This window comes from Caloenas nicobarica, chromosome 5 (genome assembly GCF_036013445.1).
Source record: "Caloenas nicobarica isolate bCalNic1 chromosome 5, bCalNic1.hap1, whole genome shotgun sequence".
Lineage (NCBI taxonomy): Eukaryota > Metazoa > Chordata > Aves > Columbiformes > Columbidae > Caloenas > Caloenas nicobarica.
The window spans coordinates 33,820,433-33,841,085 of NC_088249.1; the positions used below are offsets into that span (position 1 = coordinate 33,820,433).

The following is a 20,653-nucleotide window of genomic DNA, read 5'->3' on the forward strand; positions in this document are numbered from 1 at the left end:
TTTTACCATAGAAAACAGGAGTTTCTTTGTTTAACAGATATGGATTTTTTAAAGTAATACACGTTTCTTCATGGAAAGGATATGTTATCAAATAAAGCTTTTCCATGGTGTTACGGAAGAATGTACTTTCAAAACAGTTCCATATCAGTTTACATTAAGGTTAGTTGTTCATGTGCAAGCACCTACTTGGATATTAATGTGCACTTGTGAACCAAATATAAGTAAAATATGTATGCCTTTTTGAGGAACTAGCTTATCTTTATTACAATCTGCAGATTTAATAACAAAGCTGTTTAATTTTCTAAAGCTGATTGGTTTTCAGTGTCACTTTCCTTTGCAGTACTGAATATCAGAGAGAAAATAGAGATTTGGTAGATGATGAATCAGTAGGTAATAAAACAAATCTAGAGTGTCATTTTCCAGCAAAATTTGCATATTTTATATGGATATGTAAATGTACATGTGTGGATTTAGTATGTTGATGGTTTCATCTTTCTTAGTATGAAACATCTAGAAGTGCATATATTGTTGAACACAACCTCTATACAGACTTAAATGTACTGTATAAATTACTATAATTCTTAATTCTAGGATATTTATGCAACATAAATGGAGTTTCATTAGCTGTTGGAATTTCTTTCTTTTCAAATTCTGAGTTGAAAAACTAGTGAACTGAGCAGAAGCAAGGTCATGCCTGCAATACTTGGATTCACCTTGATGACTGACTTTGTAGCAAATCAAGTCATTGATTAATTAAAATCAATTTAGTTTATGTTTTGGCTTATTATTCCATCACAGAGATCTCAGTTTAAGTTCACGATCACTTTATTATGAAACCTAAGGAGGAAGACAGGCTGATGACCAAGACTAAATACTGTCTGGTAACGAACCTTTGGACTGTGGTTCATCAAAAACTCTCTTTAAAAATTAGATATTATTCTGCTTAATGCTACATTTCTGAAGGGTAGGAATCACAGTTTTCAGTTAAAGAAATTGTTCAATATTAGATGCATTTTTGTAAAGAGCCAAGTTCTTTTTTGGTAATTTGTTCCATCTTAAAAGCAGAAGATACTGAGTGACTGACTGTCATTTAGAAATACCTTGGTTTCTCAGCCTGTGCAGACATTACTATATAGTGCAAATTCAGATTGCAGCTTCAGCTCTTGCCAAAGCAAATAGAAATTTCAGTTTTAAGTACACACAGTTAAGCAGTTACCTATTTTCAAAATATGAAAACAAATATCCAAAGCTGTCTTTTTTTCTTTTGCCAGAAGTCATACATTTGTGTGAATAGATGAATAATATTGGACAGAATTATGACACATTAGCTACATGACACTTGGTAGATTGTGCAAGATTTTGGAGCACCTGAAATATATTTAATATAGTGTGTTTGCATGTACAAACATTCTTAGAATTTGGGTTGGAGTTACCTGGTCTATGTCCTTTTGCTGAAGGACTGACTGATGAATCCTAACCAGATAAGAGATTTCTGCACAGGAGAAGGGGAGAATTTTCACTTCATTTCATTTAGAAGAAAAAAAGGTAGAAATCGCTATTCATCTGTACTTGTCAATAGGTATTGTGATAGTACAAAATGGATCTCATGGTTAACTTTATGTAATCATTGATGATCACACTAGTGAAAACCAGTTATTAGTAACTGACGCTTAGAATGTGTGTACTTTTTGAGGAACAATAGTGAAGGCAGTTTCTTGTGCCAAGTCTAGAGGTAAAAAAAATTACTATTTTTTCTGTGTGATTAGTAAATCATAGAAGTATTTTGATCAACCTGAGCATATCCTCTCCAATTGCTCACTTACACTACACCTTGTAAAATTTAAAGAACATTGGTAGAACTGTTGCATGTTATGATTTTGATCTGAAGAGGTGTAAGGTGTGGTGGAGAGGTGTGAATCTGTAACAATACCTCTTGCTGATCAGAACTTTAAAGGATGCCTTTTTCTTAAATTAAGCACATTAGATAATCTGAGAAACCTGACCTAAATTAGACTTTCTCTAGTGAGGTGTCGGACCATTCCTTACAGAGGTCCTTTCCAGCCTGTGATTCCATGCCCTCTAAACCTGTTTTATTCTAAAAACCAACAAACAAACAAAAACTAAAGAAACCAAACCAAACAGCCCTACTCCCCCACCCAAAAACCAATAAGGACTAGAACAAAATAAATTTCTCAACATGGAGGAATCAGAGCTGCTGGATGAGAAACATTGCCTTTAAAATGCTTATTAAATTTAAAACATCTAAACTTATTAAATTAATGGTTCACAAACTGGATCTCAAGGAAGTTATATGTATTTTTTTTGCTCTTCTTACGGTTATCTTTTTGAATTGGCTGTATGTAACTTAACAAATAAATCATCACTTCTCATTGCATGAGTTTGCATCTCATTGAGATTGCAAACTTCTTGTCACACTAAAAAAAGGTATATTGAACTCAATGGATGAAATTCTACATAAGGGAAGTGAAGATCAAGGTTTAAATGGGTCTGGTACCATGTGTATTTAAAAACTAAGGAGAAGAAGAAAATTAGTTTACCAGGAAAAAAGTTTTACAGTATCAGAATTTGTGTGAGAAAAGACTCAGGAAAATAAGATATAGCTGAGACATGGTCTTCTGCAATTTCATTATAGGATAATAAGTTCATAACATTCATTTCTATTAGCATCTTCTGGCCAGAAAAGCAATTTCACACCTCAGCTAGAAAGATCTTACTTCAGTAAGTACTCCATAACACTGAGTCATCTAAACAAGAAGTCATTGTCTTATTTGCATATTATATAGATTCCACTAATTCTTTCTGCCCAGTCCACCTGCGTAAGTAGGCACACACTGGCAAAATGACCCAAGTGAAAATCTTGCTTTTGAATTCCCTTTTTAAAGGGTGCGACACTGAATTCCCTTGGTGAAAATCACTTTGTCACTCCCAGCTTTTATTTCGAGTGCCAGTAGCTATGCTACTGTCGTAGTATTGCAGTTGCATAAGGGGACTGGAAAAAGCAGTGCTGCTTTTAGAACATAATTGTTCAAGTGATCTCTGAGTTCAGTAGAGGCAGCTGTTGTATGTCTGCTTTGACTATAATAATTGACACCAGTATAACTTCATAGCTGGATGGGACACTGACGTATCATATCACTCTTGTTTTATCAGCTTTCGCCCCCTTAGAAACTTCTAAGGCAGTTTCTTTTGGTCATACTTACATACATATATAAAAATAAGTTCTTCTACACGCTAATCTGCAAGTGGTGTTTTGCTTGATTAATGGAAAATTTTGGAAATGATTTTTAATTCTGTATATACCTTTGACACATCTGCACACTAAACATAATCTGTTTTGGCTCATTTCTATCAGCATTAGTATCACATGTTAAGAGGTGAATAAGGGCTTGGCACTTTATAAGTAAGTGTGTCTTTGTCATCACATTATGTAACAATGTGTAAAAGAGCTTTTACAATAATTAGGATAACTAAACTATAGGGCTGTTTCACGTCACTTTTCTAGAGTGTTCTTATTCTTGGAATATGTCTTTTGAGGAGAAAGTTCTCACGAATTATTTGAACCATCCCTTCTTGGATCTTTGGATGTACTCAGAGATTTCTAGGTTAAATGAGACCTTAAAAGTTAAGATAATGCATTCAGAGGACTTGTGTTGAGGGCTTACTGTGGTAACAAAAGAAATTTATTTATATTTAGGTTACTGTAGTTTGCAAAATGACAGCAACAGGTTTTTACTGTAAACAGTACACGTTTTACTGAGTAAACCCAAGTAATAGTGTGTTTACAGTTTTTTATGGCACCATAGCAAGCCACTGCTAAAGCAGCAGAAAGACACAGCACTTGTGAAAGCCCTGGAGACAGTATGTAGCCTTATTTACTTTGATATAGTCTTGGATATAAATTTATACATAAACAGCTGTTTATATACACGTCAAAAGAATACCTGCATATATACCCGATATCTGTTCTGGGAGTATAACGTGCTCGTTTTCAGCAGGTTCCGTGTTCCAGGATTTCTTAGCATTATGGTGTGTATGTAACTTCCAGATATTTACTTTTTTTTCTTGTGTCTTGTTTTGTGACAGGATGACGAAGTAGTACTTCAGTGTGTTGCCAGTATTCACAAAGAACAAAGGAAGTTTTGCTTGGCAGCTGAGGGACTTGGGAATCGCCTGTGCTTTTTGGAACCAACATCAGAAGCTAAAGTAAGAAGTTGATACTCTCAACTGGTGTAACTGCTCAGTGAATGTTAACCTACTTATTATCAATGAATACATTTAGCTGTGGTTTATTTAATGCGATTCTAGATGCACCTTTTTTATGCTTTTCCTTCTGTGACTGCAGCATGAGGTTTCTTAGAGATCCTAAATATAGTTTGAGGCATACCTTTTAACAGTCAAAAGCCACTATTCTTAAAGCATCTAAAATAATTCCTATAGCTGAAATACTTCATATTTTCATAAATCTCCAGATTATTATTAAGATTTAAGTTAACTAAAAAACTTATTCCTATTACTGCTGTAGATTGAAATTTCTTGATATACTGGATTGAAAATTTTAGAAGCATTGTCACCTGTTAGTTACTTGTGTCAAGTGTTGCTTCTAACTGTGTTGATTAATCAGAAAATTGAGAGTACAAGGAACAAAATTATTAATTAATTAAGAAGTTTTAAAGATAACAAGTGACAAATAGAAAAAATAAGTCAGAGGTTTGTGAAGAAAAAATAAAAGAAGATAGAGTAGTAAGAGGAGCTTGAGAGGAAGAGAGAAGAAATGAAACTTGAGACCTGTACTAAAACAGAATGTTAAGAATAAAGGCAAATGGAGAAGGACCTCCTCCCTTTCTTCTTTATTCTCTCTCCGTAATTTTCCTTGTCTTGTGTCTTAATTTGTTTTCTTCCTGGTAATTTATTTCTCCTGATTTTTTTTTTTTTTTTCTTTTTAGTTGAGTCTTTGTATCTTTTCTTTTGAAATGTTGCCATGTGGCCCTATTTTTAGTCTGGATATTATGACCATGTTAGATCCACAGTGTTTATTTATGCAGTATGAGAGGTCCTTATTAATCTCTAAGGTGAAAAGTTATGTTGCTTCTAAATTTGCATTTTTTTGCGTTTCAAGACTGTCAGATAATTTATCTCCAGTGTACTTTATGAATCACCAATAATCTTTTCACATGTTTAAGACAGAGCAGTTAGTTTTCACATATGTATTTTCAACTATTGTCTTAAAATCTTTAACAGTGATTGAAAAATTGTATTAATTTACAAATCAACTGTGATGTGGTCTCTTACTGGTGATGAACATCTCGATCTGTAAGACAGCATGTTGCTCATCTTAAAAGAAAAGGAGGAATAGTATGTGTTACTGTAGAATGCCGTAGATCTACTTTACCTTTCATAAGTGTCTTAGTAGTAGATAATACTACAGAAGATTCTGAAGTTTGTTTAAAATTAAGAAGTTCAGAAAAATTGTATGTAAGTGCTTTAAAAGAAGTTACCATGGAGTTTTCTGAACTTCTGATCTTACTGAGAAGAGTGAAGAATTTTGGAGACATGTAAATACATCTGTTTGAAAAATAAGAAGTCTAAAGGTTGATCTAGATGATTAGAGAGTACAGTACTTAAAAACAACCCTTAGTGATGAAGCTTACTTTCATTTACATTTGGACAAAATCACAGAGTCATAGAATGTCCTGAGTTGGAAGGGACCCACAAGGATCATCGAGTCCAAGTCCTGTCCCTGCGTATGACAACTCCACGATTCACACCACGTGTCTGAGGGCACTGTCTAGTTTCTTCTTGAATACTGACAGTCTTGGAGCTGTGGCTGCCTCCCTGGGAAGCCTGTTCCAGTGCTCCACCACCCTCTGGGTGAAGAACCTTTTCCTAATGTCCAGCCTAAACCTCCCCTGGCACATCTTTCTGCCATTCCCTCAGGCTCTGTCATTGGTGGCCAGAGAGATTGGTGCCTCCCCCTCCTCCTTCTCTTGTGAGGAAGCTGTAGACATCAATGAGGTCTCCCCTCAGTCTCCTCCAGGCTGAACAAACCCAGTGACTTTAGCTGCTCCTCATACAGCTTCCACTCCAAACACTTCATCAACTTTGTATCTTCTTCTGGACACTCTCCAGTAGCTTTATATTCTTTTTATACAGTGGCACCAAGAACTGCACACAGTGCTGCAGGTGAGGAGCACTGTCTTTCAGATGTTTTTCAATAACTCCCAGAACAATCTCCTCCATGATTTTGCCAGGCACAGAAGTGAGTCTTACAGGCCTGTAGTTGCCGGGCTCATCCCTATCGTCCTTCTTATAGATCGGGTCAACCTTTACCAGGTTCCAGTCAACCAGGACCTGTCCAGATTCCCAGGAGTGTTGAAAAATCACAGAGAGAGGTCTCGCTATGATGTCAGCCAGCTCCTTAAGTACCCTTGGATGAATTCCATCAGGCCCCATCGACTTGTAGGGATCTAGTTGGAGCAGCAAATCCCGTACAACTTAGAGATTGATTGGGACTTTATTGTTTTCGCAGCCATGGTTCTCTTGCCCAGGGCTACGGAGGCTCCCGAGTGCATCTTCAGTGTTGAAGACTGAGGCAAAGAAAGCGTTAAATGTCTCGGCTTTGTCTATGTCCCTGTTTATAAGGTGAACATGCTCATTGAGTTATGGGCCAATGTTATTTCTAGTTTGCCTTTTGCCATTAACATATTTTAAAAAGCTTTTTTAAATTGTCCTTCACAGTACTGTCCAGCTTCAATTCCAGTTGTGCTCTGGCCACACAAATTTCCGCCCTACAGTGGCGAGAAGCATCTCTGTAGTCTTCCCATGATGTCTGACCTTGCTTCCACTGGCCATATATTTATTTTTTTGCTGTAGCTCAAGAAGAAGATCCCTCTTCCGCCAAGCTGGCTTTTTGCCTCACCTGCTATATCTTTGACATTTTGGAATTTCCTGGTCCTGCACTTTTAGGAGGTGATACTTAAAAAGCAACCAACACTGATGAACCCCAGCACCCTCAAAAGCTTCTTCCAGGGAATTGTACTAAGTAGTTCTCTGAGCAACCTGAAGTTTGCTCTCCTCATATCCAGAACTGAGCTCTTGCTGTCAGTTTTCCTCCTGTTAGCATGGAGTTTAAAGCTGACTGCCTTGTGGTTGCTGTGGCCAAGGCAGACATCAGTCACCGTTTCACTCATGAGACCCTCTCTGTTAGTAAGCAGCGAATCTATGAAGGCACCTTTCCTGGTCGGTTCCCTTAGTACCGCACAAAGAAGTTATGATCCAGATGGCTTAAGAATCTTCTGGACCTCTTGACGTCAGCTGTATGATATCCCCAGTTGACATCTGGCAAGTTGAAGTCCCCATAAGGGCAAGGGCAGATGATTTGGAGTCTTTGCTTAGTTCCTTAAATAATAACTCATCAGTATTGTTGTCCTGGCTGGGTGGCCTATAGCAGACTCCCATGATGACATCTGCTTTGTTTATCTGACCCTTAATCCTTACCCAGAGGCTCTTGACTTTGTCATCACCAACTTTGTTTATGAAATCAGAAAAAGAGAATCAAAATGGCACACATCCAGTGGACTAAAAATAGTTACGGAATAGATGTGTTTCTAATCAAATCCTGCAGTGCTCTGTTCTCACTGCCATGCTGTTGAGTATTTTTTGTCAATTAAGACGTCATTTAAATTAACATAAGCAATTTTTGCAGATGATAAAAACTTTCGATGAAGTCATGCCACACAGAGGAAGATCTGTGGTGCCTTGTATATTAATAGAAAGTAGAGGTATATTTTGGTGCTTCTTGTGTAAAGTCTAATAACTGAGCATGTAAAGATGCTCACAAAATGGGAAACTATTCTTGTCTCCTGTAAGGAATGTGGAGGTCATGGTGGATGTTATGCCGTCATAAGTTCCCTGAGTGATGAAGTGCTCAATGGATCTAGCATAGTCTTTAGATGTATAATCAAAAGAAACTTGGTGGGAGATGGGAAGTTATACTATCTCTGCAAGTGTTGGGGTTTTTTTATTACCTCTGTGACAATGTTGCTGGAGTACAGTTTCCAAGCATGGCATTCAAATTCATAGGAGTGTTGATAAAATGGAGATTGCTCCATGGAGTGCTGTGAGAATCATGATTGGAGGAGGACACAGGCTGTTCAGTTTAGAGAAGGAAAGTATGGACACTGCCTATAAGCTTCTAGAATGGGAATGTTGATAACAGAAGTGCTTTTATTTTAGATAGCGGAAGAGTGTCCTCCATGGTTTCCCTATCCCTTCCTCATCCCTGGAAATTACTTTTTATAAAGTTAAATTTTTTTTTTCTATGTATTAAGAAGAAATGGCAGTGCATCTATTAATTCCAGAATGAAAATATTTAACTTCATTATTAATTTTTTAATCTGAGTTGTATGTAGTAAAAGTAGAGAATAGAATTAGGGAAGATGGTGTATTTCAAAGCTGATAGTCTAGTGCAGCAAGGCTAACTTTTACTGATTCCTCAGAATAATATACCTCAAAAGTAATTGCAATATACTAGCATCTCTTCTAGCAGCACAATTATCAAGTAAACTTAAATGCCTGAAAGTAATTATAACTAATTAAGTTAAGATTTCTGTCCTAATGACAGAATGTAATGGTTTACAGGTCTGATAAAGGTAAACTTATTTGATCAGTAACCTGTGCTAGCTTATGCCAGTGTTTTTTACACTGCAGACCAGACGTCTCTGCTTTGGTCAGAGGCTTGGTTAGTGAACACATCACCTGCAAGAATTTAATGTTATGATAGTGCTTGGAGGAATGCAGAAGACTGAATGGTATTCAAAGTGTAATGTGGGAGCTGGGTTTTACTAGCTATTTTATCAGCTTGCATTTCCACAACTATGCAACCCAGCACAGACTCAATTATATGTAAAATGGTTAAAACTACCCTACAGCTATTTGCACATCTATTATTTTATGGCAAATAATAATTATGGCATATTAAGCTGGCGGACAAAAAACTGATGAGAAATAAGTTTAAACTTCAGCATAAAGCTTGTAACAGTGCTCCCTCGGCTGCCACTTTGTACTTGCGTGGCTGTGTCTCTTGAATGTAGAAAATACTTCCTTGAAATTTTTTGATATGAAGCTCTCTTCAACAGAATGTGCTTGTAAGAATGTCTCAGCCAGCATTATCTGCATGCATTGACTTTATCTATTATCCACCTTGAGGTTCTATGTACAAGGCTGGTATTAGAAATTTCATTGCAGTTTATTCTTCACAGAATTACAGAATGGCTGAGGTTGGGAGGGACCTCTGGAGGTCATCTTGCTCAACCTCTCTGCTCAAGCAAGGACACCTAGAACAGGTAGCCCAGGACTGTGTCCAGACAGCTTTTGAATGTCTCCAAGGATGGAGACTCTATAACCTCTCTGAGCAACCTGTGCCAGTGCTCAGTCACCTTCATAGTGAAAAAGTGTTTCCTGAGTTTCAGAGGGAACCTCCTGTGTTTCACTTGGTGCCCGTTGCCTCTGGTCCTGTCACTGGGCACCACTGAGAGAAGCCTGGCTCTGTCCTCTTTGCATCATCACTTCAGGAATTTATACGCATCAATCGTCATCTCTTCCTCATATGAGAGTACCTCCAGTCCTTCATTCATCTTAGTGGCTCTTTGGACTATTACCAGTAGCTTCATGCCATTTTTGTACTGGGGATTCCAGTACTGTGGGCGTGGCCTTTTACCGGTGGTTATTCTTGTGGCCTTATTTTTTGTCTTGTTGCATTTTGCTGTCTATTCTAAGAAAGTATGAGTGAAAATTGGGCTGGCATGTGTTATTGACCGGTTTAGAATGGATGGGTCTCCTTCACTACTGATGATAAGGTATGCACGTACCTTTACAATGTTAATAAATAATACCAAATTGTGGACATGCTATGTTTTAGCAGCAAATCACAGTGTACCTCACACGAGGAATTGTATTCCTATGTCTCCCTTTTAAATGGAAAACTCAAGCACATGATTGTATTGTCAGTCTGAAGTTTGCGAAAATGGTGGCTTGCTGTTCTATTCTGTACTTTCTGTAAAGTATTTTGAGTTGTTTGAGAGAGAAATACTACCTACTGACAGGGGTTTTTTTTTGTTTTATTTAATTTATTACAAAGCATGGCCCGGTTTCATTGCTGTAGGTCTTCATTTTTTCTATAACTGCTTGTGTTGCTCCTCTCTAGCTACTGTGTAGCTTGTATCTGTTTCTTCATGTCACTTCTCCTGTCCGCTTTGACCTATTAATATACTTTACCTGCTCTCTGCTCTTTCTCCAGAAATCAATTTAGATGAAAATAATTTGACCTAGACTCCAATTCACTTCTGTGAGAAAATAGAGTTATTCTAAGACTCAAGTTTTTTTTGCAGATCTATTGAACATTTCCAGTTTGTTAGCTAGTTTTGTCTTAACACCTCATTCAGAAAAATGAGATATATTTGATGTTATGAGTGTGCTGATGGAAAATTAATTTGTAACTCTACCTGAAAGATCTGTTTGGAAATAATCTCAGAAATAAACATTTTCTTGTAAAAAGAGTAGCTGTCAGGGTAGAACTGTTTCTTCAGAATTAGTTCACAAATTTGTGTAGGTTTCCTATATCAAATTTGTCATTTTTCTTATCTTCCTGTATGTGTGGACAGGACTGCACAGAGGTGTAATGGAAGAACTTCCCAAAACTCTTATGGACTTTGAAGAACTGTTTATTCCAAATTCCTGCTTTCCTTCATCAGATCTCTTATCAGCCTACTTATTCTGCTACACAAATCTACTTATGATAATGCTTGCTTGGTATATCTTCAAATTCCTCTAAAATAAAATATTTATTTTCCACTTGAATATTTTTCTTTTATTGATGATTCTTGGAAATGGTGTTGTTTGACTTCTGCATGTTCACTTCAACTTCCCATAGCCAGAAGGGGGATAAATACCTATGCCTATGGTTACTTTACACAGATTTTTAAAACCTTATCCTAGTACCAGACCAGATTTTGTTTTGCATTTCAGCATAAAGATATCTGGCATGAGTATTTCCCAATCTTCTACCTGTAGCTCTAACCTCTCAGTATTCTTGTTTCATTGAATATCTTTTATTGGTGCTTTTTTTTTTTTTTTTTTTTTTGGTGGGATTATGTTACAATACAACATTGCTCAGAGTTGGGAAAAAAAAGCATAGATTAGCAGATGGTCTAGATCTTATTGAACCCTTTGTAGCTGTATAATTATTAAGAGTATAGAATGGTCTGCCACACAGAGATTGTTGAATATCAACCTTATGAAACAGTATGATTTGCAAAAAGACCAGAAAGTAAATCAGCCTTGACAGACTCAATAGTTTCTTTCTTTGCTTGTTTTTATTTTTTGTTTTAAATGAAGCAATGTAGATTAATTAAGGAGTTCAGTTGCCACTTAGGTCACATACCTTACATGTAAATTAGCTTTCACTGGTATTTCTCAGGTCAGTGGTACTTAAAAAAGAATTTGTTGCTATCCAGCCACAGAAATGGGGTATGTGATATTATGCGTGTGTTAGCTTACTGTGTAACACCGCAAGTTTGAAAGAGGGGTTAGCTGCTCTAAGCCATGGGTGGAAAAATCATTAATTTCACGGTTCTCAATATCAGTATTCTTAAATAAAGATGAATGCTCTGTAGGCTATGAAAAAAATAAGTGAAAAAATAATGGCAGTAACTTAAGATGTACATTATATACAAACTGTGACTAGGCATACGTTGTCTTAGAGTGTCTTTTATTAATATGACACTAAAGTAAGGGCTGCAACAATTTTCACATGAAAATGCAGCTGATGTGGCAGAAGACCAGTGGCCAGTGACACAGATGGGAAGGGTTTTTTTCACTTGGTAGGTGTTGGATCATACTGATTATGCCATATTCAGTTTGGAGTGTACACAGATACAGTTAACAAATGCTAAAAAAAATAGTACCCCATAGTAGAGATGAGTGATGACAAGTATTACAGTTCAAGTTGTTCCTGTTGGAGTTAATGACATTAGGAACTACTTACTGTTTACAATTATTTAGTTGCGTAAGAAAGATGCAAGAGTTCACTTTACCTCAATAATGTGTAACAATTATATATATATATATATATGTATATGTCTAGTGTATGCAATTTCAATGTCAAGTCTTTGGCCTAAAAGTCTTTTCCAAAATGTGTTCAAAAACACACACGCAAAATAATTAGAGTTGATATAGGAGACCAAAGGGTGTGAATTCTGAGACTACTTGATTAGCTTGCTATAAATAGAAGAACTTCAGTTCAGCAAATTTAGAAATCTCTAAATTGTATCATTTCCCTTTTAACTCCTGTTATACTGATTTAAAAAAGAAAAAGGAGTGTATATCCAGTTCAAAGCTCATTCACAGCTGTGATCTACATCACAAACCACAGAGTACTGACTCATTGAGGTTGGAAAGGACCTGTGGAGATCATCAAGTGCAACCCCTGTGCCCAGAGCAGGTTGCTTAGGACACTATCCAGTCAGGGTTTGAATGTCTCCAAGGATAGAGACTCCACAGCCACCCTGGGCAACCTGTTCCTGTGTTTACCATCCTCACAGTAAAAAAGGTTTTTGCCCTCATGTTTAAATAGAACTTCCTGTATTTCAAGTTATATCAATTTTCTCTCGTCCTTTCACTGAGTGCCACCTCACTGGTGCCACCCCTTAGAGTCTGGCTCTGTCTTCTCTGTGTTTTCCTGTCACATATTTATATACACTGATGATTCCCCTTGAGACTTTTTTTCTTGGACACATCAATGCTAATAAATTGGAGAGGGGAAAAAGAAAAAGTCTACTCTTCTGGAAGTGAATCTAAGCTTCATATTTTTAAATCAGCAGATATGTTGATCCAACAATTGAGAAGATCTCATAAAATAATTCATATTGTTGTATCTTAAGATTCTGAATCTTTGCCATTTAGTGACAGCTGTAAATATGTTCAGAGCATCCACCTTATACATCAAAATATGTTCTCTTTTGTCAGTGACGGCAGAGAATAAATACAATGTTCATGCTGTAATTCTAAAAAAAGGGAAAGCATATGAAGAGAAAAATGTTTTGCTTTTGAACTCGGAGATCTTTTGTTTTACCATGAGGAATACAACTCTAGGGAAAAGTAAGGTTACTGGACTGACAAGTTATGAAGAATGGATTTATGTTATTTTAATACAGGGAAATAACATGTATCTCAAAACCAAGTGAATAAACTTTAAGTATGGATTTCAAAATTAAAATACATGTGTTTTGAAACATACTTTTAATCCTGTTTCAACCACTCTGCTGATCTGTTCTTACACTGTTTATTTTTACAGTATGTTCCTCCGGACCTTTGCATCTGTAATTTCGTCCTTGAACAGTCCCTGTCTGTCAGAGCCCTTCAAGAAATGCTGGCTAGCACAGGGGATAATGCTAGTGAAGGGGTAAGTAAATTGACATGAAAGAATATGATATTTCTGAATATGGATTTTCTCATGTCTTGTTCCAGGATTTCTAGGAAAGGGGCATCATGTAACAGTTGTTTCTTCCTGGAATGTTATTGCTCTACTACTATAATCATATTAATTGCTCTTTAGCTTTGAGGAGCAGGCGCAGTTAGTCTTGTGAAATATTTACAAAAACCAGAAACATAATCTTTGAGGTAATTTATTACCATCACTCCAGAACTGGACACTGAAAAAGACATGAGAACCCTTGGACTGAGTCTGGCTTTTATGAGCCTGAGGAGAACATAGGAGGTTTTGTCCGAAACATAAATCATTGCCATAAAAGCATTGTTGTATTATAGTGCTCTTTATTAATGGAGAAAGCAAAACAATTTTCTCATTTTGTAAATATTCTATCTCATTTCACTGAGCTAAGAAAGTATTTCAGATATTTGGATTTAATTTTATTTATCATCACATGAAATAAACAGCTAGAAATTAAGTCCAATCAATGAAAAAAGCGACAAATTTCAATCTATTTTAGTTCAGATATAAAAATACAATAATTTGCTTTGTAGTTGTGTAACTAAACTGTTTCAGTATAATTTCAAGTTATTTGATCTGTGGAAAGAAGCAAGAACTGTTGGATAGAAACAGTTATTTCAAAATTCTCTTTTTGGGTTTCTTAATCTTATACTATATTCATACAAGCATACTTGGTGGAATGCTTACAGCATAATAGTGTAAAGTGACTCTGCAGTAAAGTGAAATGTTGTAACTATGCTTGCATTTCATATTACTAAATTTCAATTGAATTATCGCTTCAAATCTAAGACATATTAAGACTGACCAAAAGAGGATTTCCACACTGGAGAGATCAGGATTCCAAAAAAACCTACATGCACTTTATTATACATTGTTCATTATTGACAAAATGATTTAAGAACTGTAGTTTTCATAGAACTTGTAAACTGTTTGTTTTGCAAAAGGTGATAGTGATAAGTAATAAACAAGCCTAATCCAAAGCCCAGATAGAGATTTGCCTGTATTTTCAATGATCCGCACGAGAAATTATCATTTTTCAATGATTAGCTGAACCTCATTGCTGGTCGTTGAGATGTGACAAACTAACCTCTCATCTACACGTTAATACCTCTGGAATTTTTAGAAATTACACTTGCCGTTGCATCTGTGTGTCTTTTATAAGTAGGTAATTTCAGTAAATTGTTCAGTTCTATATATTTAGGTAGAGCTTGTGTTTCTTTGAAAGCAAATTAACTTGACCCAAAGTCTCCGCTCAGTTGGTCACTGCTTTGTTATACTCATGGGTAAAAGTTTTAGGAATTAAAAAAAAAAATGTGGCATCACCTTCACTGTTTTCTTCTTATCAATGAACAACTGAAATTTGAAAGGTACTGGAAATGCCACTTCTTAACGTATTGCTTGAAGTGTTATTAACAAATTAGTATTAAATAAGATTTTACAATGTTTATTTGTTATGACAGCTTCCAGAATTGCTTTCTGACCACATGAAAACCAGAAAACTCATATAAATAAAAATCTTCTGATTTCACTCTAACTTAGAGTTACATTTGGGAGTGGTCACATGTATAGTCTCTTAAAGCTGACTAAACTCTTGGATTTTTTGCCAGCAACCTCAGTGCATTGATATTTACCATACCTCTCGGATTTTTGCTGCCTGATCAGATGAGCTTGCTATTATCTTCTATGATGCTGTGCTTTAATTGTTCCCAGCATAGTCCAAGAGCTTGGGTGGAAGATTTATCTTAATTTGATTGATTCTACCCTAACTCTCCAATTTCAGCTGAACTGAATTGAATTCAATTTCTATGTTCTTAGGAGCACAGCATGATAAAACTATGGCTTTACTTATTTTGTGAGACTAAATGGCAATTAATTACAATGCAGATAATCTGCAGAACTAGGTAGTCGGTCAGTTTTCATTTTTATTTTATGTAGAACCAGAAAACTCATAATTTCTTTGAGTACTAATTTTGCTCTTATTGTATTATACTTACATACAGAGTTAAGACTCTGCCACATTAAATACAAGGAAATATGGTTGTCTGAGGAAGAAACCAAACATAAAAATACAAGTAATCTCATCTAAAGTAATTTACTTAAAGATAACATTTCACTATACTTTCTTTTTTTTGTCAAATAGAAATTTATGCTGAATTCGTTTCATGATGAGAAACTTCTATTAATTTATATTTGGGATTCATATACTGTGCATGCAGTTTAGTGTTTTCTTCTTTTTTTTAATACAATCCCAGAAAAAAAAATATGTGGGAGCAGGGGAATTTTATTATTTAAGTAAATATCCTAGAAGTGAGAATCAAAATAATGTTTTATTTACACAAGGCTAATTTTTTGAATGTCGTATCCATTGATACAGAAGTGATATATTCAAAATGCATATTATTTTTCTAAATATGTAAATGGCTATAGGGAAATAAATTGATGTCTTATTATGACTCTTTGGTTTAATTCTATATTAATTTGTCATTCTTGTAGCCATATTTTTTGTTTAGATTGCATGGACATGAGATATGTGCAATAGAAAGACACTGTTATTTATAGTAATAAAAACTTTAGTATTTCTGTTAACATTTTTGCATCACGTGCCGCTATTTGATTCACAGGTGTTAAATTCTTCCTTCATTTTTACTTTTTTGAGAAGTAGAAGAACCTTTATTTTTCTCTGTAATTTAGTGGCAGGACAATCACAATTTACAGGCTTACTCTGCTCTACAGATCTTTACTTTAACTGGCCCATGTCCTGGCACACCTCAGGAAAGCCGGATTTCTGCTCTGTCACCTCCGATCTTGCAATGTCAGCCTTGGCGCATACAGTTTTCAGACCTCATGGTTATCGATCTCTTGTTTTCTACTGTTTTCTCCAGTTTAGAGTGTAATTTTTGATTTTTGCAATTGTAGTGCTTTCTAGAAAATGGAAGTCTTTATGAAAAAAGCATTTGCTAAGGGCAAGTAAGATTCATTTAAACACTTTTAGGACTCCTAAGCAATAACATAAATTTTAGTATTTCCAAAATATTCACCCAAAAATGGAGCCAAAAGATTTAATCTGGGATTACTGGTAGTGTATGAGTATTTATATTTGGGATTGGCAGTAAAGGACAAATAATCTCTTCACTAAAAATGATCATTGTGTTGCTTTGGGAACAGCGGAGAAAATACAGTCTATTGTGCCTTATTTATTTCAAAACTACCTTGCTCTCATTTATTTTGAAGCTGAGTACCATCCGTTGGAGAAATTGTAATAGGAACACAGTAGTTCATATAAATAGCAAGGATGAAATAAAAAATGAGAGCCTGGACAATAATGCAAGAAACTTTCTGAACCACGAGGATTTGTTACATTCAGAGAAGGTGGACTCTTAATTAGATTTTGTCAACAGGCTGTTGGTAAAATAGATGGGATATTTTTAAAGTTATAATTAATTTATTCTGTTTTGAGATATGTTATAGCTACCAATCAAGTTAAATGTTTTGTGTCATGAGGCACTGTTGCTAGCACCATGAAAGCTAATTGGTGTGATAAGTAATTTCTAAATAAGATTTCAGAAGCAGCTGGTTTTGAGATGAATAATACAAAATGCTGACTTTTAATAGTTGTTACACACATAGAGAAAAATGACACCATGGAATGTCGGAATGTACATCTTAAAATGTTCCTTTACATTCTGTTCTCAATACAAAGGCATTACTAAGAATAGAATTCGGCCTCATATAATTAACATTACTCTTTTATTAGTTCCACCAGTCTGTCGTTCTATTAGATGGTTTGCTTTCTATATTAAATTTAGTTTAGAGCAGAGTTCTGCTGTTAGTTTCAGATTTTTCTAGAGGAAGACCATAGCTTATTTGATTTTGGGGATTTGTTGCCTTTTTTTTTTTTTTTTTTTAGTGGGCCTTAAAATTAGAAGTGATTCACTTAAAAGCTTTCAGTAAAAAAATAACATGAGCCGATTTATTGCTTGTTTTCAGTATGCAGATATTTGTTACAAATTGACTAAATGTAATTTTCCTCTGATAACCTGTCTGTAATTACAGTTGATTTTGTTGTTGAGGTTTTCCTTGTTGATTAAAAATAAGTAGTAATCTACTAAAGAAGTAATATGTATACTGTTACATGATGTTTTTCTGGTTTTCTTCCCCAAGCAGTGATAAGTTTCTGCAGGATACACTATTAAAACTTTTTAATTACATATTTTGGAGGAGCTCTTGAAATTTTTTAATGTATTGTATCTGATCAGCCTTTTATAATGTTATCTAAAAGTATACTATATTCTTTGAAACATTTGTCTCCGATTTTTTCCAATAATCTAACACATTTTCTATGTGGGTCCAAAAATTGTTATCCAGTAGTTTGGTTTCTTTTTTTTTCCAGTTTGCTAGTGGTTGTACTGAGAAATTTTACATAATTATATTGAACTTCTTGTGAGAGAGGTTATACATGGTATCCATATAATTCTGATAAATTTCTTAGTAAAATTTACTACATATAATTACGTAAGACTGTTAATTATCTGTTAAGAGCATTAAATTCCAGTATAACCAGGTCCCAAATCCCTATATGTTATTGTCATTGTTATTAGCTAGAAAACTTGAAGTAGGATTTTTATTTTATTGCAGTTGGAATAACAGACCTCTGCTAAATTTCTTTTAGATTTTTATTGCTTCTATTTGGGCAAATAACATTTCTTTTCTAATCCTTCAATTAGTGTTAAGTATTCTATATGTCGAGCTACAGAATGCAGTAGTTTCCTCAGCTTAACGTATTCTAAGTTGGGTTTCTGTAGAACACTTGTGCAGACCTTGTAAACCTACTGACCTAATTAGTAATTTAACTCATTAATTGTTCATAGAGTGCAAAATCATTTGCTTACATGTGTATAACCACTATTTTTGTTCCTGGAACTGCCTTTATTTATCTTGGTCCCTTCCACATGAATCCAAGGAAAAGAATTGTTCTTAAAGGCAGTCCTTTCAAGCAATATGTAACGTACTAGAGACAATCCCTGTTCTAAAGTTATATTTTGGGGAATTGTCTTTCAGATTTAATCCTTGCCTAAATATACCTGAAACAAGACAACCATAAAGTAAATGCTCTTTTAATTGGAAAAAAAAAAAGAAGCTCTGCGTGTGTCAGAACAGTTTCAAGCAATTCTGTGAGAAGTTAGATGTTCTTAAATCAGCAACTTCTAACTTATCAGGATCCTGATTATCTAACTTGTTATTAGGATCCTTTTATTATTACTCAAGACCTACCAAGTGCGAATGGTATGATCTGAACTGAGAGAAAAAATAAAGTATAATGTTACCCACCATAGTATAATTAGTATTGACATTAATTGTGATATGCTTAATTGTGCAAAATTTGGAGATCACTTTCCTAAAAAAGTGCTTCATATAATCTGGGATAGAGGATCTAAAAAAAATGTTTTAAACTCTTAGTTTTTGTGGAAGGCACCACAATAAATGAATAATTTAATTTCTTGGTCATATTATTTATTTCAGTTTGAATAGGCTCGTTATTTATAAATAACGAGAAAATAAAATGATAGATGCAGAAAAAGGCTGAGAGAGGCAGACTTGAAAACCTATCAAGCTTGTTGTTTGTTGTTCCATAGGTAACTTTCTTGTTAAGATCATTCCCTTGGAATTCAGTTTCTTCTGGTCACCAAAAGGAGCAAAAAGATGTGTATTAAATTCTCTAAAGGAAGCATATGGAAAATCCTGTTTTGCCTCTCCCTAATCTTATCATAAATTTCCTTATTTGAAATGTATAACTTTTCTTGGTTCAAATTATGGATGCAGTTGTTTTAAGTAGTCTGGTAAACACTTAATATTAACCCTAGCAAGTAGATATCCTTAGTGTATGCTTACACTATTCTGGGCAACAGGTGTGTTTTTCGTCTTTCAGATTTCAATTTGTATATGTATGTATATACTTATTTTGTTTTGTTTTGTTTTACTGCATCTGAGAAGTTTATAAGAAAGGTAAGTAGTATAATTTAATTTAAAACATCGCCTTGTAAATGCTGTGTTTTAATTAATTATAATTAAAATTACATCACAATAAGAGTCTTTGATCAAGAGCAACGTTTATTCTTTTGGCAGATATTTGGCTATTGCTGTAGCTACTTCATTATTATGATTTTTGCCCAGAATTTGCCCATTTCATAATTTGCTTGAGAATTTACACTTATTACTTGAACTGTAGTAGCTCTTCATATCGTTACACAATTCTGATCATAGTCCACACAGTGCAGTGGAGTTCTGACCTTCTCTCTCGTGTTTGGTAGGCAGCTCAAGGGGGTGGTCACAGAACCCTGCTGTATGGCCATGCTATACTACTTCGTCATTCGTTTAGTGAAATGGTAAGTGAAAGAGCGCTTGCACAGAATGAGTAACAAGAAACTCAAATAAACATCTTTTTGTAAAAACAAAAATATATATACATTTGGAAGAGTGTTCTAAGTTCTCTTTCTGCACTAGATAAAAATTGAATAGCTTACGGAGTCTCAACGCAGTGAAAGTGGCCCTTATGTTATAAATTCAGATTCTTCAATTCATTTCACTCAGAAGTGCAGCTGAAAAGCTCCTTTAGCCACAGATTGTTTGTGTCCTTAAGGAATCAATTTTAATGACAATCCCATTAGCAAGTTGCTACTGTCACAAATGAATTCGTTGTGACGTGTGTTATTTTTTCCAGTACATTTTTATAAGTTGTTCCTTTTAACATCCTGTAGTTCCCGGTGCCTATACCCACAAACATACTATCTTCAGGCTACCTTGTATAGACGTTGTTTCACTACATTATACAACTGGAAAATTTTAACTGTTCTGGATTTTGGCTTATTAGGGCCCACACAAGTATACCCAATAGGGGGTTAAAGAAATTGGAAGTCAAGAAAATGTCTTCCCTCCTCTTTCCTGTACTAGAAAATTCTACATTAGTCTTTAAACTCTGTTACTTATGTTTATGAACCATACAAATTATAGTTGCCTTAATGTTGCAAGTACGATTACAGCCTTTTAGTATGTTTCCTATATTTTCATGAAGCAAACTTGTTTCAGTAATGATGTAATAAGACATTTGCCTGTTCCTATCCGATGAACTAT

The 20,653-nt window shown here is 35.1% G+C and overlaps 1 protein-coding gene across 4 annotated transcripts in view; it reads left to right on the plus strand.

Annotated features, from left to right (window-relative positions):
• RYR3 (ryanodine receptor 3) overlaps window positions 1-20,653 on the plus strand; it is a 242,751-nt gene that overhangs the window by 45,411 nt on the left and 176,687 nt on the right. For all 4 annotated transcript variants that reach the window (XM_065635073.1, XM_065635075.1, XM_065635074.1 and 1 more), the window contains exons 2-4: window positions 4,105-4,224; window positions 13,370-13,477; window positions 19,834-19,908. In XM_065635073.1, coding sequence (XP_065491145.1) covers window positions 4,105-4,224; window positions 13,370-13,477; window positions 19,834-19,908 — 303 coding nt within the window. The remainder of the gene's footprint in view (window positions 1-4,104; window positions 4,225-13,369; window positions 13,478-19,833; window positions 19,909-20,653) is intronic.